General features: G+C 38.2%; 1 protein-coding gene across 1 annotated transcript in view; it reads right to left on the reverse strand.

Annotated features, from left to right (window-relative positions):
- fchsd2 (FCH and double SH3 domains 2) overlaps positions 1-13,376 on the reverse strand; it is a gene marked incomplete at its 3' end in the record, with an annotated part of 54,297 nt that overhangs the window by 16,893 nt on the left and 24,028 nt on the right. Inside the window, exons 4-10 of the mRNA XM_014013988.1 lie at positions 9,057-9,136; positions 8,811-8,955; positions 8,502-8,635; positions 7,284-7,338; positions 6,994-7,122; positions 2,105-2,227; positions 806-901 (exon numbers count right to left, since the gene is read on the reverse strand). Coding sequence (XP_013869442.1) covers positions 806-901; positions 2,105-2,227; positions 6,994-7,122; positions 7,284-7,338; positions 8,502-8,635; positions 8,811-8,955; positions 9,057-9,136 — 762 coding nt within the window. The remainder of the gene's footprint in view (positions 1-805; positions 902-2,104; positions 2,228-6,993; positions 7,123-7,283; positions 7,339-8,501; positions 8,636-8,810; positions 8,956-9,056; positions 9,137-13,376) is intronic.

Genomic DNA, 13,376 nt, shown 5'->3' on the forward strand with positions numbered 1-13,376 from the left:
CTGTCAATATAATAGAATCATAGCACTTACTGTACATGTATGGGCGTCATCTATGGTACATGCAGAATGCCGAAGCTGAAGAAAAAATGGGAGCTGAACTCAGGTCCGTCCTCCCCTTTTATACGGACCGAGGTGAGGCCCACGTCACATGGGCGTGGACTATTGGCTCTTCAGAATGCGCGTACGCGCACGGGGGTACCCATCTGCGATAGCCATCTGCGATAGCCTTAGAGGGCTGCGCTTACACTCATARAATCTGGGGTTACAATACGTAACCAACGTTCTGATGGTTAGACAACAATGTTCAACATCTCTAACACTCTGCCTTCTCAATTCACAAGACCTTATTTTATAGATCAGCTCAGCTGCACATTAAAGAATCTAAAGACTACATAAGATTCCCAGTGGACACATAATTTAGCTGCAGTAACCTAAAAAAGGAGTTGATTCATTCTTCTGTCATGTTGTCACTAAACACTAGTTAACCAGACAGCTAAGCTAAAGACCACAGATCATTTCAAAGTGAGGGGGAGTCAAGCAAACATCTCAAACACAATGTAATAATGTGTTTCTAAAATCATTAGAGCAAAAGGAATTTACTTTAGTTCCAGCAATTTAACAATGTTTTTACCCACAGATGTAAAAACAACAACGGGAATAAACATAATCAGTGCTAAAGAGTACACAAGAGGCTGGATGAGTCTGATTCAGAAAGACGAAGAGTTAATCTATTCTGAGCTGGTTTATAACCAAACAATTCAAAGACAATCAGACATGAGTGTAGTTAGGAAAGCAACTTTCTTACCGCGTCATATTCACTGGGCTGGAACTGGAAGTCATGTGCTTTGTGAAATACAGGATTCTCTTGCATGAACAACTGCTGGTTGAACTCTTGGATTATCTAGGAGACAACCAGAATGACACGATTAGTTTTGCCTTCACTGTTTGGAAAACTCGTAACCTGCTGGTCACTAAAAAAATGCATTACTTTGATTTAAAATTTAACTGGAAAGAGACTGCTAGCACGGCGGAGAAAAATAAAAACTAAAAGAAAAGACAAAGAAAAGACATTCACTGCAATATATGGCATAAACAAACAAAAAATGTAAACTCTCTAATAGTAGCTCCTTTTATTATTTCTCTAAATGTGACCCATCATTTCGAAATGAGGATTAAGTCAAATTTGGTCAAAATGACCTCATTACATTTTCAGATTCCTGGCTTTAAACACTATATTTTGATACCTGCTTCATTCTGATATCATAAGTAAATCCATATATATACATGACTTAATTTGTCTTGTTGGGTGCAATAATACATAAATATTTGGTCTGAATCCTAATTTTTTGTAATTTTAATGAGGATTGTTTGATGTCATAATGAAGAGGAAACCTCAAATTATATTTGAATTTTAAAATTTCCCAGCTGAAAAGAAACAAAACCTTGCTAGCTAACAGGGAAATTGTCAAAATTTTAAGGCGTTTTTCCTCAAAATCAGGTTTTTTGTTGCTACTACTGAAAAAAGTGCTTCAAAATTTTGTTTTATTATTATATTTCAAACAGTTCATTTAAAGGAACATTGATAAGGCATTTATTCATTATGTTTTGACAAAATGCAATTTTTGCAAACGTTTTAATCAAAACACTATATTTGCCTATTTCTCCATTTCCTACTTTTAGACTTAATCCTCATTTTGATGTGATGGGTCACAGAATAAAGACCTGATTTTCCACCAAAATTTCAAGTCAAAACCAAAACGTTTAAGTCACTATATCAGTTCTGTAATCACACAACCTTTGTTCAAAAAAWTTTTTTTACTATATAAACCAGTTAAATAAAAGCTTGTTTTACTGATTTATCATAACTTCTAACATCGTCAAACAAAATTAAGTATGTCCTCTGGACGGGTTTCATCTCTCCTCCAAGACACTTCTTTACTCTTGGAGTAGAGATGAAACGCTTCATTAAAGAAGAACCCGTCCAGAGGACCTACTTTTTTTTTCTACCTGGATTGCTGAGATGCATCAGGACATAACATCTACATGTTTTTCTATGCAAATTTACAAACTGAGCACAGATAGTGCCTCGTCACATCTGACTCACCCTGGTGGATTTTTCTAAAAGGAAYTGGTAGGTGTTGTGTGTAGCCTGTGAGGCCTCCAGCTCGGTGCGACACAGCGCCACCAGGTAGTCTTTCACGTGCTCGTAGATTCTTCCATCCAAGGCCTACAGAACAGGCAGGGAGAGGAACATCAAGGCATGGGCGTGAAAACATTAATAATGTATATATTTTTATCCTTTACTATTATATCCAAAAGAGAAAAGATATTTTCTCAACGTTCATTCATTAAGGACAATAAGAATGCATGTTTTTTACTTTGTGTTTTGATCTGGGTCCATAAAGCTCAACTGGTTTCTGCAGCTTTGTTCATAAACAAACMAGGTTTAAACAGTCGAGAACCTTTTTTTTTTAAAGCTCTGTTTGTTTGAATTTAACTGGTTACTTGTGTTGTATAGGCACAAGGTTACGAACAGACACAAGTGTCTGAGCTAAACACCAAGGTTTAAGTCTGCTAATGCAATAAGACTTCCCCTGACATTAACATTTTCAGAGCATTTGAGGGTAAAATATCTGCCTCACTTTCTCAAAACAATAAAATCTTTGATCTAGGGTTGGGCATAATCGTATCATGTGCAATTAATTGTCAGAAAAACATTAATTGATTATTTTTCGGCACTTGACGATTAATACGATTAATGCCACCAGGCAGGGTCGGCTCCATGCTCCTGTTTGCTTCAAATATGACGAACATTTAAAAAAAAAAGTTCTGTCATTTATTTATCTATCAACACAGTTTAAAATTTGATGTATAGCCTGAAGTCTGTAATTTTGACGCAATTTGGAACAAATTTTTACGAAGAGCAAATTTTTCCCACTAAATTGGTCATGTGACTAGGACATAAGGGTGTCCAGGGGATTAATCATCAAATTAATCATTGGCTAAATACCATAATTAATCGTGATTTTTTTTTTTGCCAATACTGCCCAACCCTACTTTGATCACAAATGTTATGATGCTTGACAAATCACACTTGTCCAAAAGTCAAAATGACCAAAAACAGCCCGCTGAAGCCAAAATTCATGCGTTTTTTTGTATTTTAAAAGTTTTTTGTGGAAGAGAAAAAATCCATCTTCTACAGCTTATCCTTAGGTCGCAGAGTGAACAGAGAGAAACCCAGATCTTCCCCTCCTCAGAGACACTCTCCAGTTCCTCTTGGAGGACCACAAGGCAATCCTAGGCCAGAGAAGATACACTCCTCCTGTGAGTTCTGGGTCTGCACTTGGATCTCTTCCCACTGGGACATGCTCCGCAAACTTCAAAAAGGAGGCACTGTAATCAGATGTCCAAACCTCCTCAACTGACTCCTTTTGGTGCAAAGAAGTAGCGGCTCTACTCCAAGCTCCCCATAGATGATGAATCTCTAAAGGTTGATCCTGGCCACCCTATGAAGGAAGCTCATTTCTGTCACTTGGATTCAGGATYTCATTCTTTCTGTCATTAACCAAACCTCCTAGATGGACCAGTAAATCGAAAGCTTTGCCTTTTCACTCATCTCTTTCTTCACCATGACCATGCTTTCATTACTGAGGATAAGGCCCTGATCTATCACTCCGTTCTACCAAAACTTATGAAAAAAAAGTGCTGATTCTTTTTCAGAAAAGCTGAAAGAGATATTTAATGAAGTACACTGGACTGAGCATAGAACAGAGTGAAGAAAAAAAGGACACTGTGGTAAACAGCTGTAGCCCAGAAACAGCCAAGCAGATGTTTTTGTTTGGCAGATTTCATTAGAACTTTATACACGCTGATAGAAAGACATTTTAATGACGTAGTTCAAATGATCAGCCTTCCTACTGGGGGGCCGGAGTAGAGCTGCCAAGCTACGGACCACACTGAAACAGAAACATCAACTAGAGAAATAAAAGATGGTGAGGGTTAAAGGAGAGGAGAAAGATCCTTTAGACGCAAATTAGGAGTTGGTGAGAGCAAAAGTGGAAAATACATGTTTTTTTTTAATCTTCTGATTGCAGCAGGGGATGTTGAAATAGTTCAGAAGATCAAATCAGACCCCACAGAACTTACACACTTCAACATTCAAGTCAACTCATCTGGTCAACGCACTTCACAAACGTTTGTGTTCCCAGAAACCTGCAGGCACAGCAGGAGCCAGTGGACTTTTAAGGTAAGTATCCTTCTCCCCTCACAGACAAACATAAATATTTGATTGGATTTAGTTGGACATTAATGCTTGGGCTGTCTATGCTAAATTTGTTTAAATAAATTATCACCTAAAAACAAAAACATACACCAAAAATTTTTTACATGACAACTGTAACATGTGTGCAAATGCCACAGTCTTGTAAAACAATAAGGTATTAAGAAGAAAATGATGTAATTCAGGGTGGGTTGTTGGCTGACTTCTCCCTTCATGTTCCCTCATCATTCTGCTAATTTCCTCCTCCGCCTTTCTTCTCTTCCTCCCCTCCTCTTTTTTCTCCATTTATGGTAGTGTTGAAATGAAGTGAGTCAGCTTCCAGAAAAAGCCTGTACCGGGGCCAGTCGGTGTTTGTTTTTATGTGTGTGTGTGTGTGTGTGTGTGTGTGTGTGCGTGTGTGACCTAATGTCAAATGACTGCATCAGTCTGAACAAAGCGTACAGCACAGAGGAGCAAACCGGGCAGCAGAGGTGTAAATTTAAGTGTGTTTGTGTCTAAAATGGGGGGTTGTATGAACAGGATCACTTTTGAACAGCAGAGGGCGACATAGAGCAGCTCCTGGTCTCTCTCCACAGCTGTGGCATTGACAAGGACAACAGAGCCCATGAAGAACATGTGTTATTACTGCAGCCAGGTGCAACTATCAATACTGTCAGTGTTTATGAAGGGTAGGTTTGATCCAAACAAGACATGTGGGTCTAATTTTCTTTAAAAGTCAAACTATTTTAGTGTCTTCAGGTAATTTCTCCTCCACGTGCGATTCATCATGTTCCTCCGTTTGCTTTAAAGTTACTGACAGATGACTTGGCTTTATCTTGGTGAGGGGAGTGGATATGTTGTCACACATGGCGAGCAACAATGTAACATCCTGTGCTAGTGTCTGTGTGCATTTACGTGTTTGTCTGTCTGTTAGCATAATATCTTGTCAACCTTAATACGGATTTTAACAAAACTTTCTGAAAATAATTCAGACATACACCTCCAAGGGATTACCTTTTGGAGTTAGCTCAGTTCAAAATGGCTGCCACAGCTAATCAACCTTAGCAAACACAAAAAAGGCTATAATTCAGTTGGTTTTAAAGATAGTGAGCTAACATTCTGTGTGGTAGTAGCTGCGATTCATCCCCAACACACACAGGTCATGAAGCATCTTTGCCATTAACTACTGAAATCAACCATACATGTCTGTTAGCAAAATATTTTGTAAACCACTGGATGGATTCTAAYCAAATTTGCAGAAAGGTCACCACAGCTAATCAAAAATGATTACATGCCACATTCAGTAACTAGTGTCTAATGCCTAAACAGCATATATAGTTTTAACATTTCTATAACTCATTCTTGCTCTGTAGAATGTCGTTCGTCCGTTCAGTAAAACAATATAACATTTTTATTTAAAAACCTGTAAACGTCATAAATGAGAAGCAGGAACAGCTTGCTTCCCTCAAGCAGTGTCCCTCATTCGCCTTGTGTGTTTACATGCACATATTTGTGTACATGCATGTTTCCCTGCAGTTCTGTCCTTCTGTCATGAGGAGCTGAGGATCTATTATTCAGAAACGGCCTCATAGTATAGATGCACAGGCCTGCCTGAGGCGAAGAGTGTCAAAGATTCAGAGAGGAAACATTTTAACAAGACTAAAAAAAAAACAGCCTGCCTTGGCAAAAAAAAGGTGAGAGATAGGTTTTGTTTTTCAACTAGGCAAGTTTTAACTATCTTTTTTCAGTCATGTTTGCTTCATCAGGTCTTAGTTGGAAAAAAGTGTTTTCAACTCCTGTTATGAACATATAGAGGGGAAAAACCCTGGCACTAGCGAGCTTAAACACAGTAAAATGACAGATCATCATAGTGCCGAAGGAAAAAAAAAAGTTAAAACTTGCCTAGTTAAAAAAAGTTTTCAAAATCTCTCACATTTTTTGCTAAGGCAGGTTGTTTTTTTTAGACTTGTTAAAATCCAGCACAGGTTGAACGACTGAGAGATAAAGTTGGAGAAGCCAGATTGAGACGGTTTGAAAAGACATAGAGGAAGGCTGAAGAGGGGATGTTGAGAGGACATGGAGATAGTTGGACTCACTGTGAAAAAAGGGTCTTATCTGTTACGTGTCAAAACTAGCTAGAATAAAAAACTACCTTAAAGATGTCAAACAGTCCTCTCACATTGTGTTCATGATTGTAATCATTTTGATTTCCTGTCATTTGGTAAAAGCAGACATCACGACAGCTCGTTTTGCATCGCATGGATTTTTATTCACCGAAGACCTTCTTAAATTATAAATTCATGAAAAGCTGAGACTGTCTTTGAAGACTCAAAACTGTGAAATATTCTCCTTTTCAAGTGAAATATTTCCCTTTAAACTATCTGAAGTGAAGTCTGACAGTGTGCACTTTTTACACAGACGATATTCTATCTGTATTTCAAAGGCCCCCCATTTGAATTTTTCAACCAGAAAATGATTTCTCATTGCTAAACAATCCCTCAAGGTAGTATTCAAATGAGACTCTTAAGTCAGTGCCAGCTGTGGTAAAAGAAAACGTTGGTGGAGCATTACAAATCTGAGTTTCCAGCTTCTTCTTTTTTTCCCAAGTGGAAAGATTCAGTTTTATGTTTTCCCCTCACACCACACTTATCAGTACCTGCATGCAGAAAAACATCCTCAAAAAGTTACAATCTCTTCGGATGGCCGTGTCCTAGATAAGTGAGCTTCCAACATACCTGTATGCAGTGCAGTAGMTCTGTGTGGTAGTAGCGATCATGATGAGCATTGGCAGCAGCTAGCGTTAGCAAGTAATCGTTCCTGGCCTGCGTCGCCTTGGAGTTACAGTCACTTCTCTTAGCTTTCAACTGAAACAAAACAGGTGACAGATTTTTATTTTGTGCTAAAATAGGGAGGGAACACTAGAGCCATTAGTCTTTTGTATGAGTTAAACAGAAATACTGATATATTTGTAATTCTAGGTAAATGGTTTACTCGAAAGTTCTGCTTTAATGAATGGCCTGCTTACCTTTACACTTGCTTTCTGTAAACTAATTCTTGACTGAAAAAGACCCAGTTTAGACCTGAAACAACAAAATGGAAAAAATAATTATTTTCAAAAATATTTAATCAGTGTGGTTAAAAATGCAAACCATCTAATACGTATCAAATCTTTCCAAATAATCACCAAGTTATCTAAGCATATCCAAATGAAAGGTTGTTTGTTGTTGTTTTTCTGACGTACAAACAGGTTTAAGTCTCAAGCAGCAGTTGCATTGGTGCGTGACTCATTACACAAGTAAACGGCGACATCATGAGAGAGGAGTTGCTGTTTGTGATGTTCATTGTGCCATTTTTCKCACTATAGTTCTCCTTTTTCGCGACTGAAAAATCACAGCTGTATAGCAGGATATGGCACAGAAAGTACATTCTTCATACAAACCGTAACTACAAAGCTTTATTTTATGTTTTACATTTAAGCGATATTTTGAGTTTGTAAAATTCCTGTAACGATGCTCACAGCTTCTGCCTTGATGCTTTTTCTGTTTTACAGGAAGGAAGTTGAGCAACAAGTTACAAAAATWTGATTGTACACAACAGCCCAGCTCTCTACCTGCAAGCCTGGTGATCAGCTGTCATCAATTCATTCCCCTACAGAATACAGTGTTATTACCAATGTTTCCATAATATCAAATATCTGATCTCTCCAATATTAAACAGAAACGTCTTGTCTTTGACTTTTATAAGAATCAGTCTCTCAATCTCGTTACTGTAACAGAGTAAGAACAGCAACTTGTGTGTCTGATTGATAAAGAACAAAAAAAGAGTTGACAGGCCAATCGATGTGAGCTAACCAGAACTTGGGAATCAGTAATGTGAAAACGTTTCCACAGTTACTGTGACATACTTAAGGATGGCAGGGAAACAACATCCATCAGCACAGAATTCAAATCTGGAACTAATTGTGGGTGAGAGTATAAAGCCTTAATTGTTGAATTCTTACAGGAGATCCTCCACTACTCAGCTGGCTGTTTATGAAACGCTCATAACACAATACAAATTGGACACATCTGCATCTGAAATGTATTATCTTACATCTGCATTAATTAAACTGATTGTTTTCTTTATAGTTTTTCTTCCCTGTATAATAAACACCCCTACACATATGAAAAGAATTAGTCTGGATTACATATGTCAAACACACACACACACCAATTAACGTCTTTTACACACAAAACAAACTTACTTGGCCTCTATGTCTGCCTTTTCTCGTACAGCGTGGGCAACCTGCTCACAGTCGTAGTATTTTTTCTTGGCTTTTGCCAACTCTTTAACTGACTCCTGCAGCTCTGCTTGAATGCCACTCAATTGATCAATGGTCTGCAAAAGGAAATAATAAAACAGATAAATTACCATTAAAAAGAAAGCACATCAAAATGAGTTATATTGAAGAAGTGTTTAGCATTTGAAATAAAAAGGATGCAGAGAAAAATGGACAAAGATCAATACAAAAAAAAAAAGATAAGCAACCCGTTTTGGCCTCCCATTCTCTCACCTTTTTGAGCTGCTGTTCCTTATAAAGTCTGATGGTCTTGGCCGGCTCTGATATTTGGCTCTTGTAGTTGTCGCATACATTAAGCCTCGACTGGCTCACCTGAACTGTACCCTCTAGGTAGGCTCTCCACACTGCGTACACATTCCTAGATGGAGATTTTAAAAAAAGAACATGAAGTTTGAAATTCTCCTTACTGAACAGACAACACTGGAATGAAAAAAAAAGAGTGATTAGTTTTAAACTGACCTGTAGTCTGTTCTCTGGTCATCAGGGCTGATTCCAGGCCAGTCTTTCTTTAAGTACTGACTTGCTAATTTCTGCAGAGCCTAAAAGTGCAAAAGCAAAAACCAGGGAACCTAATTAAAAATGGTAAAAACCTGTTTTCTCCTCAATAAATAACTGTCAAATCCCTGTTTCAGTGATTTTTGATTCCATTAGAAAAACATTCTGTTGGAGTAACAAGAGCGCACAGTATGTATTGGTGTATTGATCGTGGTCAATATTTAGCTCGTTGATTGCCATTAGCCTATCAGCATTTATCTAAAAGGCCCTCCAGACAGAGAAAATTCATTTACTTTGAATTTGTGCTTCACAAACCAAAGGAACAAGAAGAAACTAAAAATTGTTACACATCTAATGGCACTGGTTTAGTTAATACTGAAGTTGAAACAAGTTACTTTTTTAAATGACCACCTTTAATGTAATTTCTGTGGGTGAACCTGTGCTCACATAAAGATAGTGTGAAATGGGCTAAAACTCAGTTTTTTGTAAATATGAATAGAAACACTGTATACACTTCAACACATACATGTCAAAAGGCTCTTTCACAAAGCATATCTATGTAATTTCTGAATGGACAGAGGAGGTGAGGGGGGTTGAAGCCTGCCCACCCTTGATGCGTCGCGTTGTGCCTCGAAGTGAGGAAGTTAGAGAGCAAAAACACGTGAAACATAAACCAGTGCTGGGCCTTAATAATGTAAAGAACTGATGACTTATGGTCACTGCAACTTGGTTGCTGGAATAAAACAACAACAAACAGATTTGTTACCGAGAGATCAATGATGGACCACAGGYAGCATAAAGACAAACTGGTCTGTGCATTCATTTTGTGGAACTGTGTTTACAAAAAAAGCCCAAAGTTTATTATAACTGGTAAGAAGAACAGGAAGTACATACAGTAGGTGATAGTACCGCATGACCACTTTGAGCGTATCTGGTGTGAATTATACTCCTGCTTCAAATACAAAGCAAAATACTTGAACTTTGGCCCCAGCAAATGATGCACTGGAACAGCTCTGTGTCAGCACCAGAGCATCCTCAGTCAGCTTCTGTATGAGCGAGCAGGAATGTGACGAGAGCAAGAAAAGGGTAACCTACATCTTGCAGACTGGGTCACTGTGTCAGCAGCAACAACTCAAATACTCTGCACTTGTGCCCCTGTGTATATATGCGTGTACATACGGGTGCAAACGCTAGAAAAATCCTCATTAAGCGCTAGTATGACGACCCAATCACGGCAAACGAAGCTTAGGGAAAGAGAGATACCCAAAGCAACACTCATCCATCCAGCTTGTCTGATTTGCATGTAAATCTGGTCTCAGTTCCCATTTGCAGAGTTCTTCCCTGATGTTCATTCTCTCACTGATTCTGATGAACTGTGAAGGTTTTAGGAGCAAAACATTAAGCCAAAACTAATTTAATAGGAGTTTAACAGCAGGATGTAGATGAAACACGGCATAAACTAACATGTGCCTACTGGAAACACAGGTACATTGACACATGCAAAAAAAATCTATTATTGCACAGTGACTGCACTGTCCAGTGCATGAGCAAACACGTTCGCTTCTAGAATAGTCACCCTTTCTCCCACTCCGACTCTCGAGGGAAGGGTGGAGTGGGTGTGGACGGTGAGCGTGAAAAACTGAAGGAGGGGTGGAGAGAAGGCAGAGCTAAATCTGCTATGAAAATTGCCTGGGATTTAATGACCTTCTATGAACAAGCATTTGTACATAACGTGTCTGTTCGTGTGCACAAACGTGGTGTTTGAACTTTGAACTAACGGAAGAGTTGAATGTATCTCAWTTTGTAATTTAAACAACTTTCTTCACGAGTGAACAGCAAAATTGAAAAACTGTCGGGTCAAACTTTAGCTCCTTGTGCAGGACGACGATAGGTAACATTTCCCCTTGAGGCTGAGTTGCTTTCAGTTGTGTGTGTGTGTGTGTGTGTGTGTGTGTGTGTGTGTGTGTGTGTGTGTGTGTGTGTGTGTGTGTGTGTGTGTGTGTGTGTGTGTGTGTGTGTGTGTGTGTAGCATGATCAGGCTGTTAAACATCTGTGGAAATACTCCTGTCTTTGTCTGAACAAGTTATTGAACAAAAGCATGCCTTTTCTTCCTGCGTTAATCTTAACTACAAAAACTAAAGATTAACCATGAAAAGTGAAGGTTTATGCCAAATTATGCCTGCATATCAGATTCATCACTAATATAAATATGGCTGATTGTGTCCGCTATTTACATGAGTGGAGGTTTGATTACTTAATGTGATTAAATAAACTAAAGAGTTTATTAATATAGCAAAAAATACAAAAGACAGCAAAAAATCTAAATCTGAAGACTAGCTAATTTTTTTTTGCTTTCTGACAACAAAAAAATTTAAAAATATGCAAATGAAACCAGTTTTATAGGAGTGAAGATCAGATTTAAACATTTGTGATAAACATGCACCAAGTTTTTTTTTGGAATATTTTAATTCATTAAATTTTAATAAACTACCTGTTTCGTATTGGAACTTTGAGGGTAGACTTTAAAAAAAAGGACAAAGAACATGAATTAATCATGAATTAATCTATTTGAACTGAAGTTTGAAATACAGGTAGTAAAGTGTGAACTTTTGAAAAACTCTGAACACAGGACAGGAGGAAGCTGAACTTTGTTTAAGTTCCTTTAAACCCAGGCCATGCAAGCCTYGTTCTGTTTTGGAAAGTAGAAATCCTCTTCCAGGAAACAAACTTTTATTTAAAGCTAGTTTCCATCTTTTTATTTTTGTGTGAAAAACATCAAATAAACATGTGACTATGACTCTTTACGAGTACTTAAAAAAACATAAAGCCCAATTTCTTATGCCATTAGACCAGTTATAGGAAATAATAAGTGGTAACACATGAACAAAATGACATTAAACTCCTTCTATGCATTAAAAAATTAAATAATGAAGCAACCTTCTTGATCTCGATTTTGACCAACATTTCATTCCACTACAAGTGTGGTAAAATGTGTTTTCAGTGTTAAAACACTAGTGATGTCTGGGTCATTACTCCACTGTGGATTATGAAACAGCTGATTATGCTGTTTGTGCTGTCATAGTTCTATTAAATTGACAGATCAATATTAACAATTTCTGGAGATTTTAACCAGGGATGGCTAGTGCCAAAAGTCTCTGCTATCATTATAAAACAATACTGGCATCATTCAGCCATGCGTGTGAGGACAGATGAATGGATGATAGCCGAAGCAGTGCAGTCTCCTTTAAAGACAAGGCATCAGTCCTGTCTGTCGTGGCTTGGACCTTTTTGAAGCCAGAACACAACTTAAAGCGTGCAGTGACAGACTTGTTATCTCTTGTAAGTGAGCACAGAGACAGAAGAACTTGTGAAGGACTGACAGGTGAAAAGAACACTGAGGGACAGATTAATGACTGCATCGCTCTTCAAAAACTCGGGTGGAAATCTGGAGCTTGTTTGTTCCCTTTGCACTCGCCTCACTTTTTCTGTCATTTTTACTCCCTCAACATTTTTTTCTTCCAGATGGACATCGTTTGCCACTGTTTATTCCCTCACCCTTTTTGTCAAGCTCTCTTACTCCTTCACACTCCTTTTTTCTTTTTTTTTTTTTCTGTCATCACCCCACGGCCACTTGAATGGCGTGTTTCTATAGAAACTTCTCTGCCCTTCCTACATGGTCTGGCTGAGGTGGAAAGGTTATAATAAACTGCCATACAGTTTAGCACTTATCCACAATTACACACACATCCTGTTTATGTGATCACAATAGCAGGGTGCCCAGACGGCCTGATATCCTGAGTCCACCAGTGTGAATGAATATTATAAACTTTAAAGCAGGGGTGTCAAACTCCAGTCCTCGAGGGCCGCTATCCTGCATGTTTTAGAGGTTTTCCAGCTCCAACACACCTGATTCAGTGATTAAATTAACTCTTCAAATTGGGCAGAAGCCTGTTAATCACCCAGCGATCAAAATCAGGTGTGTTGGAGCAAGAAAACCTCTAAAACATGCAGGATAGCGGCCCTCAAGGACAGGAGTTTGACACCCCTGCTTTAAAGGGATCCCTGATTAGTTGTAACATTAGACTTTATTTGATAAACAAATATTTTAACTGTAAAATAAAGACTATAAAAATACTGTAGGCTGTTTAGCTTTGTAAATTTTTTAAAATATTTTTAACACAGACGGAGCCATTTTATTTACACGCAAAGCATTCTGGGTAAATTACGATATGGATAGGTCTTCAATGCGAGGCTGCTAGCGAGCTATATCCACCCTGAAGGTTA

Source organism: Austrofundulus limnaeus, unplaced genomic scaffold (genome assembly GCF_001266775.1).
Source record: "Austrofundulus limnaeus strain Quisiro unplaced genomic scaffold, Austrofundulus_limnaeus-1.0 Scaffold109, whole genome shotgun sequence".
In the NCBI taxonomy this organism is placed as follows: domain Eukaryota; kingdom Metazoa; phylum Chordata; class Actinopteri; order Cyprinodontiformes; family Rivulidae; genus Austrofundulus; species Austrofundulus limnaeus.